Source organism: Pezoporus flaviventris, unplaced genomic scaffold (assembly GCF_033815535.1).
Source record: "Pezoporus flaviventris isolate CSIRO_AGI_PZ_B2104156 unplaced genomic scaffold, CSIRO_AGI_Pfla_v1 ptg000089l, whole genome shotgun sequence".
Taxonomy (NCBI): Eukaryota; Metazoa; Chordata; class Aves; order Psittaciformes; family Psittacidae; genus Pezoporus; species Pezoporus flaviventris.
In genome coordinates, this window is record NW_026892637.1 from 142,968 (window position 1) to 165,780 (window position 22,813).

A 22,813-nucleotide genomic window follows, 5' to 3' on the forward strand; every position below is an offset into this window, starting at 1 on the left:
AAGTATACATGAAGTTTCTCTCCAGTATACACAGAGATGTGTTTGTAAAGGTAAAGTAACTGATAGATTTTAAAAAATATACTCTGATGAGGAAATGGTGCATATAAAACAGTAAGACAAAATTGATTGGAATGTTTATTTACTCAGCACTCATTACCTCACTATAACAGATGAGGTTGCTATAGTTTGTGGAGGAAGCATATTTCCATAGTCCCATTAGAAATAATGAAGATTTTGGTAATTTTTAATTACTCTGTCAGAGATTCTATCCATCCCTGGTTTCTGGTGAAAGATAATTTTCACTAGAAAACAAGGAAAAGACATCAAAATGAGCAGTGAGTCCTCAGATTTAACTTTGATAGAGTAGGAAACACAGCATTTAAGCAGTTTCTGCAGGGAAATATGGAATGTGTAAGACAATGTTGCATGACCAAGAAAATTGCAGGGTATAGTGATTTTACACAGCTTTGGAGAAATAAAACGAGTAGAATGCACCTGCCACTTACATACAGCCCTAACAGTGTGCAGTTAGGATGGTTTGCATGTTGCTTGACATAGGTGATATTCTTGTGATTTAAGTGTCTTTCATAACTGATTTTGACATGTTTATTTAATAAACATAAATAAAAAGTATTTTAAACTGGATTATACATTTTTTTACATAAATTTTTACATAACATTTGGACAGAGCCTTGGGTGACGTGGTTTAGTGTGAGGTGTCCCTGCCCATGGCAGGGGTTTTGGAACTAGATGATCTTAAAGTCCTTTCCAGCCCTGTTCTGCGATTCTGCCATTTTTACTCTTAGAAGCATTTAAATTTTTAGCTTTTGAATTCTGTGTAGCTCACATAAATACTTCATTCTTCATCGTAATGGCACTATTAGAGGCTTTGTAAAACGCTGCTGAATGGATTTATCTATAGTAGCTAAAAATGTGGGTTCACTACAGGACTGCATTGTGTGTTAATGCAGACATGCAGTGATAGTCTGGATTGAAGACAAGCTCTATATGAAAGGTACATTCTTCTGATGGATGCCTACTCATTGTCATAAACCTCTGATTTGCAAATTTAGATTAAACCCTTCTTTCCTCAGTACAAATCCATGAAACTCTGTGTCTTTGGGTTTTTTGTCTGAAGAAGGTTGTGATGAGTTGACCCTATCCAGCAGCTAAGTCCACCCAGTTGCTTGCCTACTGCCCCCAGGGATGGAGGAGAGAATAAGGAGGGAAAAAGTGAGGAAAATGAATGGGCTGAGATAGACATAAGTGAAAGAAAAAGCAAACAGAAGATCAAAGGCAGTTGCTCACTACCTCCCACCAGGAGCCTGTTGCCCAGCTAGTCTGAGCAGCAGCTACTTTGAAAGCATCCCAACTGCCTGTTTTACTGCTGAGTTTGATTTTTATGGGGTATGATATCCCTGTGGTCATTTGGGATCAGCTGCCCCTGCTGTGTTCCCTCCTAACCTCTTGTCTACTCCTAGTCTACTCACCTGAGGGGCAGGTTGAGAAACCAGGAGAGTCTTCATGGCATGCAATCATTGTTGAGAAATAGCTAAGACATCAGTGCGTCATCCACACTGGTCACAAACCAAAAACACAGAACCGTACTGGTTGCTCTGAGGAAGACTCTGCCCTGGCCATACATGGTAGAAAAGGCAATGTATGTTGAACTTGAGATTAAAAATATTATGCCTTTTCTATAGACACAGGAATGCATTTTGTTTGTTTGTTTGTTTGTTTCTCTAACTGATAAGAGGGAGAGGTTTAGAAACAGAAATGTGCTGGATTGTAAAAGGTGTGTTTTAAAACATGTACAGCACATACAGAGAAAAAAGAGGTCATGAAGGATAAAACGTGTTTTGGGAGAAGGAACAAAAATGAATGTGGCTGGAAGAATAATGCTACAGTTTTCATTTATTAATGTGGAAATAACAAGGAAATAGTGTAACAAGGAAATACTATATTAAATGGTAACGTGTTCATATCTATGCGGAAATGTTGTATCTAGGTGTGTCTGCTTATGATAAGCTACAGATTTTAACAGTAACCTGTCATTTTAATGTGTACATTTAATGTACACGAAGAGCTAAACATTAACACGTTTGACAGTCTAGAAGTACCTTTTATTAAAAATGGAATTTCTGATGAAAAAAGGATTTTTTTATTTATTTAACACTCTGTACAATCTTTGTTCACATCAGATTTTAGTTTTGGTTTGTTTTTTTGTTTGTTTTTTTTTTTTCCTGTCTAATGACAGTAGGTTAAATTCTCTTTTCGTTTTCCTTCAGAAAAATCTAGAGTAAATCAGGTCATTGTAGATGGCTGTATTTACTTGTTTGTATATGTCCCACGTTGCTGGGACTGAGGTTTTAGGTGAGCCTTAGGACTTAGAAGAGAAAACTTCGCTTTGCTTGTTATACACTTGTATAGGTGTAATGTATAAAGTCGACACTGAGTCTTCCAGTAGTCCATAGACAGGGAAATGTGTCTGTCCATGTCTTCTGTTCAAGTCTCAGTGCTTTTTGTCAAATTCACGTGACTGATTTTGGATGCAGAAATTACCTGGGTTTCTTTTTGGAAAGGGTCAGTATTGTGTCTGTTTGGGAAATTCAAGGGAGTTGAACAGCACCTTTGAAAATGAGATGTGCAGATTCAGGTCACAGTAAACCTGTAATTTACTCTCTCACCTAAGCCTGTAGTGGTGGGAAAGGGTTATCTAACTGAGCTACTCCAGATTCTCAGTGATGCACCAGAATGTGGATCAAACTAGAGGCTCCAGGGTTGTTTCTGAATGGTTTAAAAAAGGTTTCTGACTAAGGGAATTACAGACTTATTTTAACAATGAGCCATTTGTGTGAATTGTGTGTCTTTTTATACGTCCAGTGACAATATTGCAAAGTTTTAAGTTTTTGCATGAGTGAGGTGCACATGTTCATTCTGTCACTGAACAAGTGGCCACTCACTATAATATAATAATTTTCTGTACTATGTCTAATACTTTGGCACTACTTTTGTTATGTCTAGGGCTAGTGTAAATGAAGTACTGCAACAAATTCTTCTTCCATTGTAACCTCATCCAGGTTTTCTTTTTTAAAATGTAACTAAATACTTTCTTAAAAATACTGTTGGGGGGGGGGGAATTTTTCATTTGCATAATGGAGCCTCTGCATGAATCCTAAGCGGAGGGTGTTTTACAAAACTAATCTTGGAGATGTATCTTACTGTTTAAAGGAATGTAAGCAATTTGGTAAGCAACTTGCAGTTCCTTTAGTAAGAAACACTAAGGAGGATGTATGAAGAAAAAAAAAGATTTTAAGCTTGCTTTAACTTCTGGTGTGTGATAGGAACCTATAATTCAGGACTTGGTGAAGACAATTAACAAATCACACACACCCTCACCAATGTCTAAACATGGCTAGAAAAAGTAAAATATTACTCATGTTATCTATACAGAGAATGCTAATGCCTATAATTGGTCATTGCTTGACCCTTATATTTTTCTGTCCTGATAACTCTGTCAGCCTGGAAGCTAATTCTGTGTTTTTTTTTTTGTGAAATCTTTCAGTGGTGTTATCAGGGAGAGTGCGTACTTTTTGGCACTTGGCCCCAGAGCATAGATGGGGGTTGGGGTCCGTGGTCAATATGGGGAGAGTGCAGCAGGACCTGCGGGGGAGGAGTCTCCTCATCTATAAGACACTGTGACAGTCCAGCGTAAGTAGCTAAAGTAAGCCGAAGCCAACAAAAAGACACATTTGGAAATTATTCAAAACTGTGGTTTCACATGTTATCTGTAAAAATGTTTTGCTAGTTTGCCAGCATTTGTCTTCAAAACTGCAGACAGAAATACTTAAACAGGAGAAGTTCCCTAGACATACTTTTAACATTTTTAATCTATCTTTTCTACTGTAAAGATAGTTGGATTTTTATTGAGCAATAACCAGAATGGTTTTCTTTCTGCATCTTGCTGTTCATGAAGAATATATTTAAATTATGTCTTAGATAGATTTCTTTCTTAAAGCATGCAACCTCTAATGATTGCCTAGGATAAAAAATAACTATTGCCAGTTACATATTAAAATCACAACAAAGTATTTCCATGCTTTTGCATACAACTGCTTACATATAAACCATACTTAGTAATATTAGGTTACATACAATACATTTATATGCTGTCATGTCCAGCACCTAGTTGTGACTTCCCACTGACTCTTAATTCATCAGCTTCACTCCCTGCCACTACTCCCAGTTGGTCCATCTACTCTCTCTCCAGAGGGGCCAGCTTCTCTACTATAGTTTGATCTGTTGTGTGTATCTGTACTTGTCCTGTCATCTGTCTGCTTTCCAGTGTCCTGACCACTGTTCCATAGTCTGTCAGGTAACTGCTCCTCTCTCTGTCACTACTTTCTCAAATGAGGAGTGCTTGCTTGTTTCCATTGCAGTTCTTTGCTAAATGAATCATTGCTCTTTTCTTTTGCTGCTTTTTCTATTCTGCTTACCTCATGACAGCTATAGGTCTTTGCAGAAGGATAGTTTTATTACTCTGTACTTTGTTCTTATAATGTCCCATAATCACTATTTCCATCATCATCATTAATTTTTAAGACCACTTTTTCTTGAAGACATTAAGGTTTTGTGCTTCTTTAATAGAAATGCATTCTGTGGCATGTATCACTTCTTCCATATCATCTCCTCTCTGTACACCTAAGTTCTTTGTTGCTTGTACCCACGTTTTGCAAGCCAGGCTGCACATAAGTTTTCCAGTGCACTCTGCAAGACACCAAGGTGCTGTAATGTCATATTACTACTGCTTCAGGTATTCTGTTCAGCTCCTGTCATTAGCGATAACTATCAAATCTGGCAAATAGCACTACTTACTGAATGAATTCAATGGCAAAAATTATCCATATGCATTGATAACATGTCAGACTATGTTACTGAGATAATAATAAATTAATTATTTTTCAAAGCAGCATGTAAAAATGCCAGTGGAATATTTGTTCTGAGCATAAGTAATTTCCTAAGATATTTTAACTACTCCTGTTACCATGTATATAGGTTGGTATGTTGAAAGGTGATTAAATTTTAAATGTTTAACAGTACATCAAGCAAATGCATTTGTGATGGGTGGGGAGGATGTCTGTATTAGGAAAAAAATTCCTTTTGGTTCAAGAATAGTGTTGCTTGGTTAAATAGGTGTAATGTGAAAAGCAGTATTGATTTTTTTTCTAGTTGATTGTAAATTCTTCCTTTTCTTTATTATAAAACAGACACAGTTTTTTCATTTCTGCTTTCAACTTATGAGCCAAAGAGCTGATGTCTGATTAGTCTTACATTTAAGTCAATGTAAATTGATTATTTGACCTGTGTCAAATTTATCTTTGAAAGATAGATGAGGTTTTTGAACAGTTTGGGAATTTAAGAGCCAGTATGTTATTCACACTAATAGAAGCCTGCTTACCCTGGAGTTTCCTCAACCTTAATACTGCTTAATTCAAATCAGAATCAGAGTTTTGAACTAGAAAATACAGTCTTTTCTAGCTCCAGTATTTAGCAGACAGTGTCTCTTCATTTTGTAATATTTTCAGGTGTAATATAAGAAGATTAAAAAAAAAATGCTTCTCATATGGCTTTTTTACATATTTCTCAGTTTTACAAAGCAATCAAATAATTTATAAACAATACCTTTTTAGTATGTTCAAAATACAGTTAAACCATATATGCAAACCAGATGAATCGTCATTATGTAAGTTATGATTTTCAAATACCCACTATTGTTTTTTATCTGCTCCAATTCAAGTCAATTCTACAATTCTTATTAAATAAAATATTTCAGAATCTCACTTTAAAAATTCCATGTCCTATTAATTTTTTTATTTAATATATATCTCTTAGACTTGTGTCTAGACTAATAATGTGTATACTAACACATAAACGTGTTTTTCAGGCCTTCAGGTGGAGGCAAATACTGTCTTGGGGAAAGGAAGCGGTATCGCTCTTGTAATACTGATGTAAGTAAATTTTATTCCACTGTAAAAGTATAATTAACTTGTTTGCTTTACGTTTTAGCAGTAATGGATTCTTTCTTTCACTTCAGAAAAGCCTTGAATTCTGCATTTTATTGGCAGAGAGTCCTGTAGGGCACTTGCATATTGCAGGCACCCTATGGGTTCTGCTAAATGTTAGGATCCTTGGCTCAATGTTTAAAGTCAACAATGAGCCTTCCATGTCAGAGCTAACGTCTCTCTAGCCCAGTGTCTTGTCCCCCAGCAGTGGCCAGTAACTCTGGGTGTCTCTAAATATAATTCTTGAGTTCCACATCATGTCTGAACTATATTAACTGCCACAAATAATGGGTAGGAAAAGGGGGAGTGGCTTTAAACTGAAAGAGGGCAGATTTAGATTAGATACTAGGAAAATATTCTTCACTATCAGAGTGGTGAGACACTGGAACAAATTGCCCAGAGAAGCTGTGGATGCCCCATCCCTGGCAATATTCAAAGCCAGATAGGATGGGCTTTGAGCAACCTGGTTTAGTGGTAGATGTCCTCTTACTCTTTTTATACCCTTATGACTTCCCATGCCAATGTGCTACAAAATCATCTTACACAATCTGTGAAAATATATTTTGTGTTTTAAGCTATTTGACAAAACTGAAGGTTTAAAACACACCTATCTGCTGATTTAAAACTCAGATCTTCTGCTTCTTGTATTAGTAGAATGATCGTGTAGTTTTATTTTAGAGCTGAGCTAATGAAGTAATGAACCCCATAGAGAGGATGGGGTATAGGCTAAAGGTATAAAATCAAATTGTAAAACTAAATTACAAATTCAGTTGAGTTAACAGTTGAACTAGAAATAGAGTACCTGCCAATGAGAAATTTCAGTAGTCAGTTTCCAAGTCAGTAGCACTATAAAACGTAAACAGGCTTTCATATTATTTCAACCTCAAATTTGTCTTAATTTTCTTCTTAAATCAAGAAAGTTCCAACAGTTCCTTTATGTTGAGGACACCAGAACTGCGCACAATACTCCAGGTGAGGTCTCACCAGAGCAGAGTAGAGGGGCAGGATCACCTCCTTTGACCTGCTGGTCGTGCTCCTTTTGATACAGCCCAGGGTACAGTTGGCTTTTTGGGCTGCGAGCGCACACTGAATTGTGTGACCCACTGTCTTGTGGGTCAGTGTCAAATGCTTTGCACAAGTCCAGGCAGACGGCATCAACTGCTCTACCCCTGTCCATCAGTTCCCCTGTTACAGTGGGCCCAAGGTCTTCATTCTCACAGTCCCTGCATCTGTCTTCCAAGACTTGGGTGGTGTGGTCAGAGCCTTTCTCAGTAAAGACCGAGGCAAAGAAGTCATTCAGAACCTCAGCCTTCTCCAAATCCAGGGTAGCCAGTTCTCCCAATATCTTCCGGAAAGGGCCCATGTTGTCCCCCATGTATTTGCAGTGTACCTATAGAATCCCTTCCTGTTATCTTTCACATCCCTAGCCAAGTTTAATTCTAACTGGGCCTTAGCTTTCCTAACCTGGTCCCTAGCTTCCCAGACAGCATGGGTGTACTCTTCCCAGGCCGCCTGTCCTTGCTTCCTTTTGTCCCTCTTAAGTTTCCTCAGCAGCTCCTTATCCATCCAAGGAGGTCTCCTGGCCCTCCTGCTGCTGCACTTCCTTCTGGTTGGGATGCAACACTCCTGAGCTTGTAGCAGGTGATCCTTGAATATCAACCAACAGTCTTGGGCCCCCCTGTCCTCTAGGGCTTTATCCCATGAAACCTTACTAAGCAGGTTCCTGAAGAGGCCAAAGCATACTCTCTGTTCTTTGCTGAATGAATATCTGTTTGTTTCTTTCCAGTCAGGATGTTGTGTGCTACTAAGTTAAGTCCCTTATAAAAATCTAAACATGTTCTATTATTGTTTTAATTTAGCCAGGGATTATAAAAGGTTTTAGTTGATAAAACTTATGCAAAATGCTGATTTGTATGATTTGTATTTACCTTTCCTTGAAAACTGTATCAGTCAAGTCTCTGCCAGCTTTTCTGTTTCTTTGGGATTGGTATCAGGCAAGCTGTAACTAAAATATTCTATTTGTCTATTTCAAATAGTGACCTGTTTCAGTTTGTACAAACAATCGAAGATATGTTAATAAATTCACATTAGCACACTGGAGCCTTCCTCCATTAACTCTTTAAGGGCTTTTGTGAGATAATTTTCCAGGTCTTCTTATTAAAAATATTTTTCGCCAATAGATGTTATTTAGCATCTGCCACAATAACTCGTATGCAAGAAAGTTTATGTAATTTATGTAATTCTGCCACAGAAATACACAATTTCTAAATGCTTTTTTAATTACTAAGAATTACAGCTACCTAGTAATATGATTGAAATGTTGCTAGGATTTGTTGTGGTTTTATAATATTTTATTTCTTATTATCAGGCACTTTTCAGGCCATTTTAGTCTTAGTTGATTTTGCTTCCTTTATTCTTTCTTTCTTTGATTATAACTGAGAGGAAGCTTATAGGGTCACAGAAGGAGCATCTAGGAGGTATCTGAGGTGGCCATTCAGGCTATTCCCTGGCTTGAAGGCAAAATCAACTGTCATTTAAACCATTAAGCCATTCTTCTCTGGTGGTAAGGCAGCTGACCTGTCTTGAAATGCCTTCTGTCCTGGAGATACCATTAGGATTCTTCGATATCCTTACAGTCAGGACAGTTTTCATAAATTACAGTGTATGTTTTCCCATCCTTTAAGACCCTTACTCTTTTCCCAGTAAGAAGACAGCTGATATCATTCCTCCTGTTTTTGCAGATTAATATCATGTCTCTTTTTGGTCTTCTTTACCCTAGATAGATGGTGCCCAAACCTCTGCATAGGATTCTAGCTAAAACCTCTCAGTCATAAGGAATACTAAGATAACTTAGTATCGCAAGTGTAACTTAGCTTTTCATCTTAGTGATGGGGTTCTGTTTATTCATTTGAGTATTGTGTTTATTTTTCTTACAGGAGTGACAATATTTATTTAGTCTGTGTTGATGTGTAATGCCCAAATTCCTTTCCTAAAAGCTGCTCTTTATGAAGTCATTCCTCAAATTGTGCCTTCACAGTTGATTGTTCCTACTTAAAAGTAGTAATTTGCATCCATTGCTTTATTTTAAACCACTGCTCCAATTTGTCAAATCTTTTAAAATTATAAAACTCTATTCCAAAATTTTCATTCCCTACCTATATTCATATTTCAGTCAATAATTTAAACAAGATACTAGAAGGGAAACTGTATTTTGTTGTCTAGGTCTTAAAAAGAATTCTTGAACAGTTGCAGACTCAGGCCAGGCAATTTTGAAATGCCATTCTTACAGTGTGACTGTAAACAGTTTTTTTAGTGTATTTTTAGGGTATGGTTTTCCAGTGCATAAACATTTGGTACTTACAGAAGCTTAAATTTACTGCCTTAATGGTTTTGATGATTGTAGTCTATTTCATTTATAGTAATATTTAGGGTTCTACATAACTAATAATTGCTGAGATTAGTAGATTTTGTTTCAAGATTTATCACAGTCCTTAGTGCCTGACATTTTTAATATTTGATTAATGTAAGAGTTGAGAGCATGCAATTCTGTCATAGTTTTTATGAAAAATGTGTTGTTTGTACCTCTTTTCTGTTCAAGTTTATCTTGCAATGTCAACCTTTATTGCCCATCTGTAATTTTTGATGTAGCACTTGCTAAAGCTCCTACTATTTTTGAATTCATTTTTCTGTCAGAGATGAGAAAGTTGCCCTTTCTTTTCACCATGTTAATTATTTTAATTCTTTGGAAACAGCACACACACTTAGTAGGTTTGTTTCTCATCAAACATTTCTAAAGCCATATATGACTTCTTAATTCAAAAAGCATCTGCTAATGGAAACATTGAGATCAGCAGCAAAGAACATTAGCTAATGAATTCTGGAAACAAAAGGATGGTAGAAAGAAACACACTCATCAGAAACTTATTTTCTACCACCAACCACAGTACTTCTAGTTAAAAGTGTCTTTTTCCAACCAAAGTACTTTTAATAAAAAACCAAACCAAAAAAAAGGCTGATAGACTTGCAAGGCACATAATTTCTCAGTTAAAATAACTCATTTTCTGATTTAAAATAAGTATAGGATGTGAAATGTAATTTGGTATACATATAAAACTGTAAAAGCCTTCTAATTTTTTATATACATTAAGAAACTCATTTTGCTTACGAGTTCTGTGAAGGGTTTATCTATATGAAAGTAAGTGTGCATACATACCTTTAAAAGATTCTTCAGGCTCTTACTAGAATGTAGGAAGTGGATTTTGTTGGTTCCTTTGTGCATACATTCACAGATACTGTTCATTGCTTTCATAATTTTAATATTTTTAAGCCAATTTTTTTCTAAAACACATTCATTAGAGGAGCTACATCATGGAATCATGGAACAGTACCTGAGTTTTAACTGTCACCCTCCAGGCTGTGTTTTGCATCTTCTGTGAGGTGTACTATAGTCCTTTTTTAACAGGAAATATAGGGAGTTCAGTTACTGAAGTCTGCCTGACTTTAAGCTCCAAGATAAACACATTTCTGTGAGATAAAAGGCTTGGTGTTTTGTCTGTGTTGGTTCAATGATTTTTCAGCACTTTTTAGGCAAATTATTTTTTATTCAGTCTTAATTTTTTTTATGTTCTCATCAAAGTCAATGCTTTTTTCAACTCCAAAGTTTAATTATTTCATCATTTTCTTATCAAGACTTTGTCAGACCTGTCTTAGAATTCTTACACCTTCATTAGATTCTTACCTCATGATTTGCAGTCTCCTGAAACACTGTTTGAAAACACAAGAAGCCTGTTGCTTGACAAAAGTTATCCATGTACTATAACTCCATGAAAAACAGGAAATATTTTACACAATAAAGAGAAGACTGACTGCACATTTACTTTGGGAAAATAGTATAAAACAAGGAGACAATGCCAAAGAGCTGGCATTTTATAAATGCATATAATAACTTACTTTGCAGTAATATTTTTGCATTTCTATACCTATGATTTTCATAGAGTCATAAAATACCATGTTGGAAAGGACCTTGAGGATCATCTGGTCTAACCTTTCTTGATAAAAGCATGGTCTAGACTAGACTTCTCAGCACTATTTTCAGTTGAATCTTAAAAAAATGCCCAATGTTGGAGAATCCGTCACTTCCCTGGGAAGATTATTAACAATGGCTGATTGTTCTCATTGTGAAAAACATTTTTCCTGTGTCCAGTCACAGGAATTTCCCTTGCAATAACTTGTACCCATTACCCCATGTCTTTTCCATGTGACTCCTTGTAAAACCTGAGTATCTGTATCCGTCTTTGTAGCCACCCTTGAAATACTGGAACATTGTGATAAGGTCCCACATAAGCCCTCAGAAGCCAGCCATGTGAGGAAAGGTTGAAAGAGTGGGGCTTGTTCAACCTGGAGAAGAGAAGGCTCTGGGAAGACCTTGTAGTAGACTTCCAGTGTCTAATGGGTGGTCTACAAGAAAGCTGGAGAGGAACTTTTTACAAAGGCATATGGGGATAGAATAAAGGGTAATGGTTTTAAACTAGAAGAGGGTAGATTTAGATTAGGTATTGGGAAGAATTTCCTTGCTGGGAGTTTGGTAAGACACTGGGAAGGTTGCCCAGAGAAGCTGTGGATGCCCCATCTCTGGAAACGTAAAAGGTCAGGTTTGAGGGAGTCTAGAGCAGCCTGGTCTAGTGGAAAATGTCCCTGCCTATGGCAGGATGATTGGAACTAGATGATCTTTAAGGTTCCTTCAAACCCAAACCATTCTAAAATTCTGTGACTACCATACCAGATAAAATAGCAAGAGAGTAGGACCATTGTATGCTTTGCTCATACAGTTCCTTTAGCAGCTTCTGGATATTCCCAGCCTTGTCTGCTGCTCCTGTTATCAGTGAGATTACAGGCTGCGTGTAGCTGGTTTCCTGTTGAACTGCCAAGAGCTGTGTTCAAGAGGAGGATACAGATAGTGATTTTAACAATTTAAACTGGCAAAAACTAAATTAGTATTTAATAGGTAAAAGAAAGACTTCTCATACAAGGGGACTTCTGCACATCATCTTGTATGGCCCCTCTTGCTCAAAACCTCAAACAGGTTACCCAGGACTGTGTCCAGATGGCTTTTGAATATCTCAAAGGAGGGAGATTCCACCACCTCTTTGGGAAACGTGCAAGTGCTCGGTCACCCTCACAGTAAAAATGTTTCATGATGTTCAAATGGAACCTGTGTTTCCACTTGTGCCAGTTGCCTGCTGGCTACGCTCCTTTGGATGCAGCCCAAGATACGATTGGCCTTCTGGGCTGCAAGTGCACACTGCCAGCTCATGTTCAATCTTTGATCCACCTGTACCTCCAAGTCCATCACCTCAGGGGTACTCTCAATCCCTCATCCCCCAGGCTGTGTTAATACCAGGGTTGCTGGTATCAACAGGCAGGACCTTGCACTTGGCCCTGTTGAACCTTCTGAGGTTCACATGGGTCCACTTTTTGAGCTGTGCAAGTTTCTCTGGATGGCATCCCATCCCTCAGGCATATCAACTGCACCACTCAGCTTGATGTTATCTGCAAACTTGCTGACAGCGCACTCAATCCCACTGTCTATGCCATTGATAGAGACATTAAACAGCGCTGGGTCCAATATGGACCCCTGAGGGACATCACTCACCACAGATCTCCATCCAGACCATTGAACCATTGACCACTACTGTCTGGATGCGACCATCCAGTCAGTTCATTATCTGCTGAACAAGCCATCCATCTAATGTGTCTCTCTGTTATAGAGAGAAGGATATTGTGCGGGACCGTGGCAAAGGCCTTACAGAAGCTCAGACAGATGACATCTGTAGTTCTTCCCTTGTCCACTGATGTACTCACCTCATCATGGAAGGCCACTAGGCTGGTCAGGCAGGACTAGTCCTTCCCTTGGTGAAGCTATGCTGATTGTTTTGAATCACCCCCCTGCCCACCATTTGTCTTGTCATTGCTTCTAGGAGGATCTGTTCCATGGTCTCCCCAGGCACAGAGGGGAGGCTGAAAGGTTGGTAGTTCCCAGGATCCTCCTTTCTAAACTTTTTAAAATTAGGTGCAGTGTTTCCCTTTTTCCCACTCACCAGGAACTTCACTGGACTGCCAGGACTTGTCCAGTATTACAGAGAGTGGCTTGGCAGCTACATCAGCCAGTTCCTCTCTACTCTGGGATGTACCTTGTCATGTCCCATAGATTTGTGTTCAGGTTCTGCAAATGATCTTCACTTACAGTGGGAGAGACTTTGCTTCCCCAGTTCATGACTTGCAGTTCATCCACTTGAGAGATGTGGGGAGAGAGCCTGCCAGTGAAAACTGAGGCAGGAAAGTTGTTGAGTACCTCAGTGTTTTTGTCTGTTGTTAGCAGTTTACCAGTCTTGCTCATCGGGGGTGCATGGTTTCTTTGAATTTCCTCTTCTGATTGATACATATGTATAAACTCTTCTGGCCAGGCAGAGAGGTGAGACTGACTGGTCTGTAGCTCCCTGGGTCATCCATTTTCCCCTTCTTGAAAATGGGGGTTATATTTCCCTTTTTCCAGTCATCGGGAACTTCACCTGACTGCCATGGTTTTTCAAATACGATGGACAGTGGCTTAGCAACTTCATTCGCCAGCTAAATTTAAGATGGTCTCGAACCAGTTCCTCTCCTACAGTGGGCCCAAGGTCTTCATTCTCACAGTCCCTGCATCTGCCTTCCAAGGTTTGCGTGGTGTGGTCAGGGCCTTTGCCAGTGAAGACCGAGGCAAAGAAGTCATTCAGAACCTCAGCCTTCTCCAAATCCAGGGAAGCCAGTTCTCCTGATAGCTTCTGGAGGGGGCCTACATTGTCCCCTAGCTTGTCTTTTATTCGCTACGTACCTATAGAATCCCTTCCTGTTATCTTTCACATCCCTAGCCAAGTTTAACTCTAACTGGGCCTTCGCTTTCCTAACCTGGTCCCTAGCTTCCCGGACAGCATGGGTGTATTCTTCCCAGGGCACCTGTCCTTGCTTTCACCTTTTGTAAGCCTCTTTTTTCCCTCTAAGTTTCCTCGGCAGCTCCTTATCCATCCAAGGAGGTCTCCTGGCCCTCCTGCTGCACTTCCTTCTGGTTGGGATGCAACACTCCTGAGCTTGTAGCAGGTGATCCTTGAATATCAACCAACAGTCTTGGGTCCCCCTGCCCTCTAGGGCTGTATCCCATGGAACCTTACTGAGCAGGTTCCTGAAGAGGCCAAGGTCTGCTCTTTAGAAAAAAAAGAAAATAGCACTCCCTGAGTGCAAGGTATGAGCCTCGCCCTGGGAAAACCAGCTGCTTGATTATGGTGTCTCCTGCCAGGTAAGTATCAGAAGGATTTAGACTCAAGCTTTGAGGTTGGTCAAGACTGATCCCTCTACTGGTTGGAGAACATGGCAAAAAAGGCAAATTGAATTTGTGTTGCCATTAAAAAAACTTGTTACTTTATTCACATAGCTGTGTTTTATTCTCAGTGTTATCATCTGAAGAAGTACTGAATTTAAGTAAGTCACCTTAGTTGTTTTTTTTTTATCAGTAAATGTATTATATTCAAAAATGAACTTTTATGTGGAGGGAGATAATAGTGATTTATAGGGAAAAAATATTACATACTGTCTAATGCATTTTAATTTATATGGCAACAGCTTCAAAATTGCAAAAACATATTCTAGCTTCTGAATTATACTGCAATGGACTGGCTGTTAAAAGAGCTTGATTCATGTATACTGAGAATCTTAATTATTTTATTAATATTTGCATTGTGCAGCAAATTTTTATCATCTGAGTTTATAGAAACCCTTTCACTTCAGTGCATTTCACGTTCCTGAACTGTGCTAGTGACTCAGATACATAGGAAGACAAGTAAAACAGTCATAAAATGCACACTTCTGTTGCTCATAAAATAATAATATTTATTGACACCTCTGTTTTCTGTCAAATTCTTTTTCAGTCTAAAAGTTATTTTAACCTGTATTTCAAATACTTTGATGAAACTTGCATTTTCAGCAGGTACTTAAACATTGATAACAATGTTTAATTGTTATTTAAATCTAAATTCTGGGTGTATCCAAGATTAGTCATGATTATTATTGTGAACCTGCTGATGAAAAATGTGAGAAACAGCAAAGAATTCTCTCTCCCATAATTCTTTCTAAGATAAATTTCACTTATATCTACCCTTATTCCATGTAAGAAGGCTACTTTACAGTTTTGTTATTGGTAATGTGAAGTAATGAAAGTTCAAATGAAAGCAGTTTTTATTTCATCACTTGGAGACTGGTAAAAATCAGAGCCAAACATGGTATCTGTTCTCAGCCTTAACACAGTGCTTTTGTCAAGGTTACAAGTAACAAGAGGTGATACAACTCTGGAAAGTGTTTGGGTCTTTTTTTCTTGATGTCTTTCTTAGTAGCATTTCTCAGTAGAGCTGCTCAGTACAGTGTAACTGAGCCTCCAGCTCTTACCAGATTATTTTGGTTTAATTTTTTTCAGCTGTTTATAAGGAGGTAGCTGATGGCATAGTTTGATGTGATTCTGATTGTCCTTTTTTATGGAAACTGTTATATACCAGTACCTTTGCTTAAATTACTTCAGTTACTTCATGCCAGGCTATGGTTACAAAATAAATGCTGTAAGACAATAAAGCAAGTTCCAGAAGCAGAGCCACAAGACAAAGCAGGGAACCACCTCCTAGTCTCTTGACTGATTAGGTTTGCAATGTAAGCTCATGAGTGTTTCCTTTTATGTTGATATTTGGAAGAAATTAACCTTTTTTTTGTCTTTATCATTTTAGCCATGTCCTTCAGGGGCCCGTGATTTTCGAGAAAAGCAATGTGCAGATTTTGACAATATGCCTTTCCGGGGAAAGTATTATAACTGGAAACCCTACACTGGAGGTAATGGTCATCTTCACAAAAATGTTTCCGTATGTGAAGTCTTAAAATTATATGAATGTTATACAAAGAGTAATGTTTGTAAATAGACTATTTTGATTAAAATATGAGCTAAGTTTACTAGTACTTTTGTCAGTTGCTGAAGATATTGCAGAAGAGCCATTTCTATTCTGATACAGTTTTGTTTCTGCTATGAAAGAGAGTGACTCCAATTAAAAAATATGGAGCCCTTCTCCACTTGCAGTTGTAATATATTAGAGATTCTATAGATGATCTGTAAGTGTATTTTATGCCACAGTGATGAGTTCAGTGTAAAAAAATCTCACAGTTTTTCTTCCTTTCTTAAGATAGGAGTAATAGGAAAAGGAAAAAGAATTTATAAAACTCTCTAATTCAATTACTAATCCAGTAACTTAATTATAAATAATTGCATTGTGCAATAAAAGGATCTTTTGCAGGGAAGAGGGATATAATCCCTTTTTGGGACAGTTTAATCAAGTTTATGTTTCTGTCATTCTAAGTTTGTAGGTTGTCCTTGTATTATTTTGGTTTTTCCTGTTCTAATTCTATAGGGAACAAGTCTGTGTTTCCGCTTGTGTTTTTGTATTTTACTGATGTGGATAGTTTTACTCTTAGTTTTTTAGATAAAATGCCTAAAAAGGATCATTGTGATCATGTAGTCTGAGCTATAATGTAATTCTGTAGGACTAAATTCTTAACTAAAATAGTCTGATCTTTGCTTTGAAATTTACATTGATATACTTCTAGCACTACATTCTTTTTCTTATTCTTGTTTTTCAAATGGTGAAGTGGTATCCTTATTGTTTTAAATTGTTCAATAATCATTAGGGTTGTATTAACATAATGGAATCGTTATGGAGCCAGCCAACCTTGCCATATCTTACTATGCGAAATAATCTTTTTTGCAAGAAAGAAGAGTCAAGTAGAGAAATCAATAAAGGGAAGTTAAATAAAGTGTATACATTGTATGTGTCAGGTATGAGATAAGATTATAAATTTCAGATGTTTATGCATATATACCTTTAACCAGCTGTTAACTTTTCAAGACTTCTGTTTGGTTGTTTTTTTTTTTTTCATTCATTTTTGTTGTCCAGGTGGGGTTAAACCATGTGCATTAAACTGCTTGGCTGAAGGTTATAATTTTTACACTGAACGTGCTCCTGCAGTAATAGATGGGACTCAGTGCAATGCTGATTCACTGGATATCTGTATCAATGGAGAATGCAAGGTTACAAATGTTTTATAAAGTACTTAAGGACTAATTTGTTGTGTCTACTCTCTCCTACATTTAATTATGGTACTTACTTTTATGGAACGTGAGTGTTGACAGGTCAAATTGTTAATGAGAAAGTAAGATTGAGACAAAAAGATTAAAAAAGTATTGCATAAACTAAACAAATCACTTAAATTTCAGTAGCTGCTTATAGACATTCATAGAATCCTTCATTTTGTCTTTTTTTTCTCTTGCTTTATGTTTTCTGTTGAAGAATTGGTGGAAAGGGCAACAGGAGATGAACAGAATACTTGCCCTGTTCCAAGGCCTGTTCCATCATTCCAATTAGAACACCACTCTGACTGAAAAACAATAAATGTGAACATATTAATTTGTTTAACTAGTTCATCCTGTTGCAAACAATTCTGCTATTAATATCATTGAAACAAAGTTGTCATTATTGCTCTGTAGCTCTAGGAAAAAGTGTATAATGATGAAATTATTTTCCATTTACTGAAACTCTTGATTTCTATCGTGTAAGATTCCTATAGAATTGCATTACATAAATTTGAATAGAATTGAAGGTCTGTGCTGTATTGTTGGTTATGTACATCCCACCGCTGCTTCAGTTTAGCAAAGTGTTTAATTCTGTACTTAAGTCTAAACATCTCAACTGTGCTGGTGACTCTAAAAAGTATTTGATTTCACGGAAACTACCAACATAACTAAAGCTTAACCCAATGCTAAAATTCTTTGCTAAATTGAGGGCTGAAGATGTATGTTTATTGAATAGCAGGATGATATCAAAAAAGACCTAAGAAATAACGTGTGGAATTCTGGTGTTCTTTGTGCAGATTTTGATAATTTTGAAAAAGTCTTTTAAAACAAAATTTCAAGTTGAGAATGAGCTGTGTAACAAAGTCGGGTCTCTGTCTTCTTGGTGAATCAGAAAGTTGAAATGTAAATGGCTAGAATAATACCATTTTGTCAGTTATTTAAAGTGGTCTAATTTCTCTTATGGCCTATGAATTACATATTTATGGGATACAAGATGATATTGCTAGACAGTAAACAACGTTGTGTAGCTGCTTCTTTTTTTGTATAAATCCCAAAAAAAATTGGCAGCTTCTGTGTTCATTCTGTTTACATCCTACTTGTTCATTCTCCTTTTTGTTGTGTTTTAAGGATCCAGCTGTCTCTATTTTCATCTGCTTTGTAATAGGATTGAATCAATAAGTTGTAAGGAGTTAATCATTGTTCACTATATTTCTCAAGTAGATAATCAGAAATGTAATTTATTTTTTATGATCAGTTATAGACACCTCTTTTTTCAAAGGCTGTTTAATGCTATCTAATACAGCTTTTAATTCAGCCTTTCACTAAGTTTCATTCTGCATTCATTCTTACAGTAATTTACACTTTACATTCAAAATTACAAAAACAATCGTAAGTTTTGCCTGGATAATATGGAAATGTGGTTTATGAAGCTGTAAATGCCTTTGTGATTAATTTTTATGCTATATAAATGTTTAAAGAACACAGCAAATGTTTGCCTTAACAAAGCAATATAGATGGAACACAGTTAACTGTTGAAGTAAAAATATAGCTAATAATTTATTGATAACTGTAATAATTAAATTGTTTGTAAAACATTGTGAGATCTCTTCCTGAAAGTCACCATAGAAGTGCAAAGTACTTATTAATCAAGATTTGGTAACAACCCAAATGTGTCTATTTTCTTTCCCTGGTAAGTGAAAACCCACTTACAGTAGCTATCAAAAACAGGGTAGATAAAAAGAAGAGCTGAGTATCTCAAACTTGAGACAAACACTTCAGAAAGAAGATGGTGGTGTAAGACCATCATCCTGTTAAAATATTTATTCTTATCTGTTCTCAGCATGTAGGTTGTGATAATATTTTGGGGTCTGATGCTAAAGAAGATAGATGCCGTGTTTGTGGCGGAGATGGCAGTACATGTGAAGCCATTGAAGGTTTCTTCAATGATTCACTGCCAAGAGGAGGTATGTACGTATATGCCCATTCTATTGCACAATGCATTTAGGTGTCCTTTTAGCAAATAACAGTGCTGCATTCATTTCCAGAATGGCACTGCTGATAGTCATTTCCTTTGACTTCTTTTGCTTTGTTGTTGCCTTTTTCTGTATTAGTTTAGATTTACGCCACATACGTTTCATTACTGAATACTTAGTTCTCATGGTCTTCAATGCACTTAAAAAAAAGTGGGTGGGTTTTTTATTATTTTTTTTTAATTGTTACCTAGTTAGGTGGTATAGTAAGACTAATGTGTATGATTTTCATGTGTATGGTAGAATCTGATATTTAATCATACATGAAATTTTAGAATGGGAAGAATCCAGAAATGTCTCTTTAAGTTTATCTTATTAGAACTCAGAAAATATATATGGGCAATTAGTTTAAAGCTTAACTCAAAAAAGACAGTTATAGGGTGGCAATCTCAGTGTTATCAGTTTTGAGCTCCCAAATACAGGAAAAGGATTGGTGCACTGGGGTGCATTCCGTTCAGTGAGGGCCCACTAAGATTATTGGGCTCTGGGGCCCTTGCCCGTCTTTGGGAAAGGCTGAGACAACTGAGTTTATTTAGCCTGGAGAAGAGGAGGTTTGTGGGGACCCACTGTCACCCTTCTGATACCTAAGAAGAGGTTATGAATAAGGCAGAGCTAGGCTTTTCACAGTGGTGGGTACCTGCTGAGAGAGGAGACAATGGCTATAAATTAAAACAAGAGAGGTACTGACTGAATGTAAGGAAAAAAATTCTTCCCCAGGAAGACAGTCCAGCAGCAGATCAGGTTGTCCAGAAAGGTTGTATAGTTCCATCACTGGGGATTTTCCACAACCCAGCAGGATAAAGCACTGAGTAACTTGGTCTGATCTCCTAGCAGACCCTGCTTATGGGAGAAAGTTGGGCTGAATTGCTGAAGTCCTCTCCAAACTGAATTATTGTGTGATCCTAAGGTCATTTTATATGTTGGTTATTCATAATACACTGTTAAAAATACTTTATTAGCACTTACAAAAAGGAGTTCCTGACTACATGGTAAGTTCTTGCTATCACTGTCAAATTTTTGTATTGCATTTAAAGTGTTTTCCTTTTTATCACATGAAATAAAAATCTTCAAGTACATTTGAATCCGTATCATACTAATTTTTAGTAGTAAATAATTCATAATGGTTGATTTCATGACTAATGTTGATTAGTGTAAATAAGTAAAGTTTACCTTTGTATTACAGGCTATATGGAAGTGATTCGAATTCCAAGAGGTTCTGTGCACATTGAAGTAAGAGAAGTGGCAATGTCAAAGAACTACATTGGTAAGAACATGGTTTAAATGGCAGGCTGTTATTAGGTCAGTTAATGTTGTGAATTGAAGGTACATTTTCTGGTTTGGCTAAACCATAGGCGTAGCAGAAGCAGCAGAGGGAATTATTAGCTGTTAATATTAGGTTGTGATCGGGCAGTTGCAGAAGTTGGTTAGGATGTATTTTCTTGAATGGAACTAATGAGTTACATTGAGTGATTCCTCCTTGTCCACTCGGAGCGAAATCACATCAATTCACTATAGTTATAGTGTCAGACTCCAGCTGAAGTGCACAAAGAGTATCCAAATGATGTACTGTCCCACACTGAGGCAGTTTCTTCCATCAGGGAAGTCTCTGATCTTGTGGGATTAAACTGGTTTAAAACATGGTTTTATTCTTGCAATGGTTACTCATCAACAGCAGTAGTTACTTAAATGCTAACAATACTGTCTATCTTAAGGGAATTTAAAGTATCAATTATACAGTGTTACTGAGGTGCTGTATTGTGTAGATGCCATCCCTGTTTTATAGATAAGGAAAATGAGGTGCGGAAAAACTAGGTGCTTGCTTGAGATAATTCAGGAAGTCTGTTGTAAAGCATAGAATTAAATTCATATTCCCTAATTGTTATTAAATTCTTTAAAGGCTGTGTTAAATTTGCTTTCTGTTTTTTTTAATACTGATACATACAAATCTGGCTTCATCAGACTCAAAACAGCACACATTTCTGAAACTCTCTGTACCCTGATTTACATGGCAGTCCATTCACAGTAGTGCAAGAATACCTATTAGTCAAGAATAGATTAGGGAGCTGATCAGTTATACAGCAGACTAACAGATTAACACAACCCGAAGTTATTACATGTTAGACTAAACAGCAATTTACAGGTAATACGTCAGAGGCCGCTTTTGTCAATCTGCACTCCATGTAGTTGTTGTGTATAACACTAACATGTTGGAAAGGATTATGATGCCTTAAAGTGTGAGTTGTAAGGGCAGTTATCCTCCTTAGGTACATGAATTCCTAAATTGATTTATTGATAATGATGGTACCTTTTACTGTTGGATGCCTGAGTTTCTTTCTGCCTGCCTCCCTCCTTCTGTTATGCAGCAGATAATCAACCTCCCTCCATTCTGCAGCAGTAATAACAGCAGTACTCCAGCAGTACAGTGCTAATTATTATCTTTCCAGCATCATACTGCCCATGGCCCTTCCCCGATGTCAGAATATACCGTGGGTAAGGTTGTTCATATGTCCTGTACCAACATTCAAACAGAGGTGGCTAGGGAGAGGTATACCATGCATCCTGTCGTAGAATCGTAGAATCGTTAGGGTTGGAAAGGACCTTAAGATCATCTAGTTCCAACCTCCCTGCCTTGGGCAGGGACACCTTACGCTAAATCATATCACCCAAGGCCTCGTCCAACCTGGTCTTGAACACTGCCAGGGATGGAGCATTCACAACCTCCCTGGGCAACCTATTCCAGTGCCTCACCACCCTAACAGGAAAGAATTTCCTTCTTATATCCAACCTAAACTTCCCCTGTTTAAGTTTTAACCCGTTACCCCTTGTCCTGTCACTACAGTCTCTAATGAAGAGTGCCTCTCCAGCATCCCTATAGGCCCCCTTCAAATACTGGAAGGCTGCTATGAGGTCTCCACGCAGCCTTCTCTTCTCCAGGCTGAACAGCCCCAACTTTCTCAGCCTGTCTTCATACGGGAGGTGCTCCAGTCCCCTGCTCATCCTCGTGGCCCTTCTCTGGACTTGTTCCAACAGTTCCATATCCTTTTTATGTTGAGGACACCAGAACTGCACACAATACTCCAGGTGAGGTCTCACAAGAGCAGAGTAGAGTGGCAGGATCACCTCCTTCAACCTGCTGGTCACGCTCCTTTTGACGCAGCCCAGGATATGGTTGGCTTTCTGGGCTGTGAGCGCACACTGCCGGTCATGGTCATATACAGCTAAGAGCTATTTCATGGAGAGGTGAAAAACCGAACAAAGAGGATAACTCATAGCTAGTACAATTCAGCTTGTAATTCTGCTGTTTTATAAGCAGAGGAAGGTGACCTGGAAAAGCATTTCAATTGGTGGCACTATCTGTCTAAAATGAAACAAAAATGTATTTTTTCTTCGTTTAAATTAAAAAAACACAACTTAATTGGCATTTAATCTGGCCACAGATCTAAAAACATAAGGTATTACATAAACACTTTTTTATGTCCTTGTCACAATTTCAAGGGGTTTCCTGAGCCCTGACTGCACACATAGGGGAT

General features: G+C 37.6%; 1 protein-coding gene across 3 annotated transcripts in view; it reads left to right on the forward strand.

Moving 5' to 3' along the window:
- The window catches only part of ADAMTS6 (ADAM metallopeptidase with thrombospondin type 1 motif 6), a 151,757-nt gene that overhangs the window by 94,780 nt on the left and 34,164 nt on the right, over window positions 1-22,813 (forward strand). For all 3 annotated transcript variants that reach the window (XM_061475698.1, XM_061475700.1, XM_061475699.1), the window contains exons 13-18: window positions 3,566-3,711; window positions 5,945-6,008; window positions 15,863-15,965; window positions 17,078-17,211; window positions 19,094-19,217; window positions 20,467-20,547. In XM_061475698.1, the coding sequence (XP_061331682.1) occupies window positions 3,566-3,711; window positions 5,945-6,008; window positions 15,863-15,965; window positions 17,078-17,211; window positions 19,094-19,217; window positions 20,467-20,547 (652 nt within the window). The remainder of the gene's footprint in view (window positions 1-3,565; window positions 3,712-5,944; window positions 6,009-15,862; window positions 15,966-17,077; window positions 17,212-19,093; window positions 19,218-20,466; window positions 20,548-22,813) is intronic.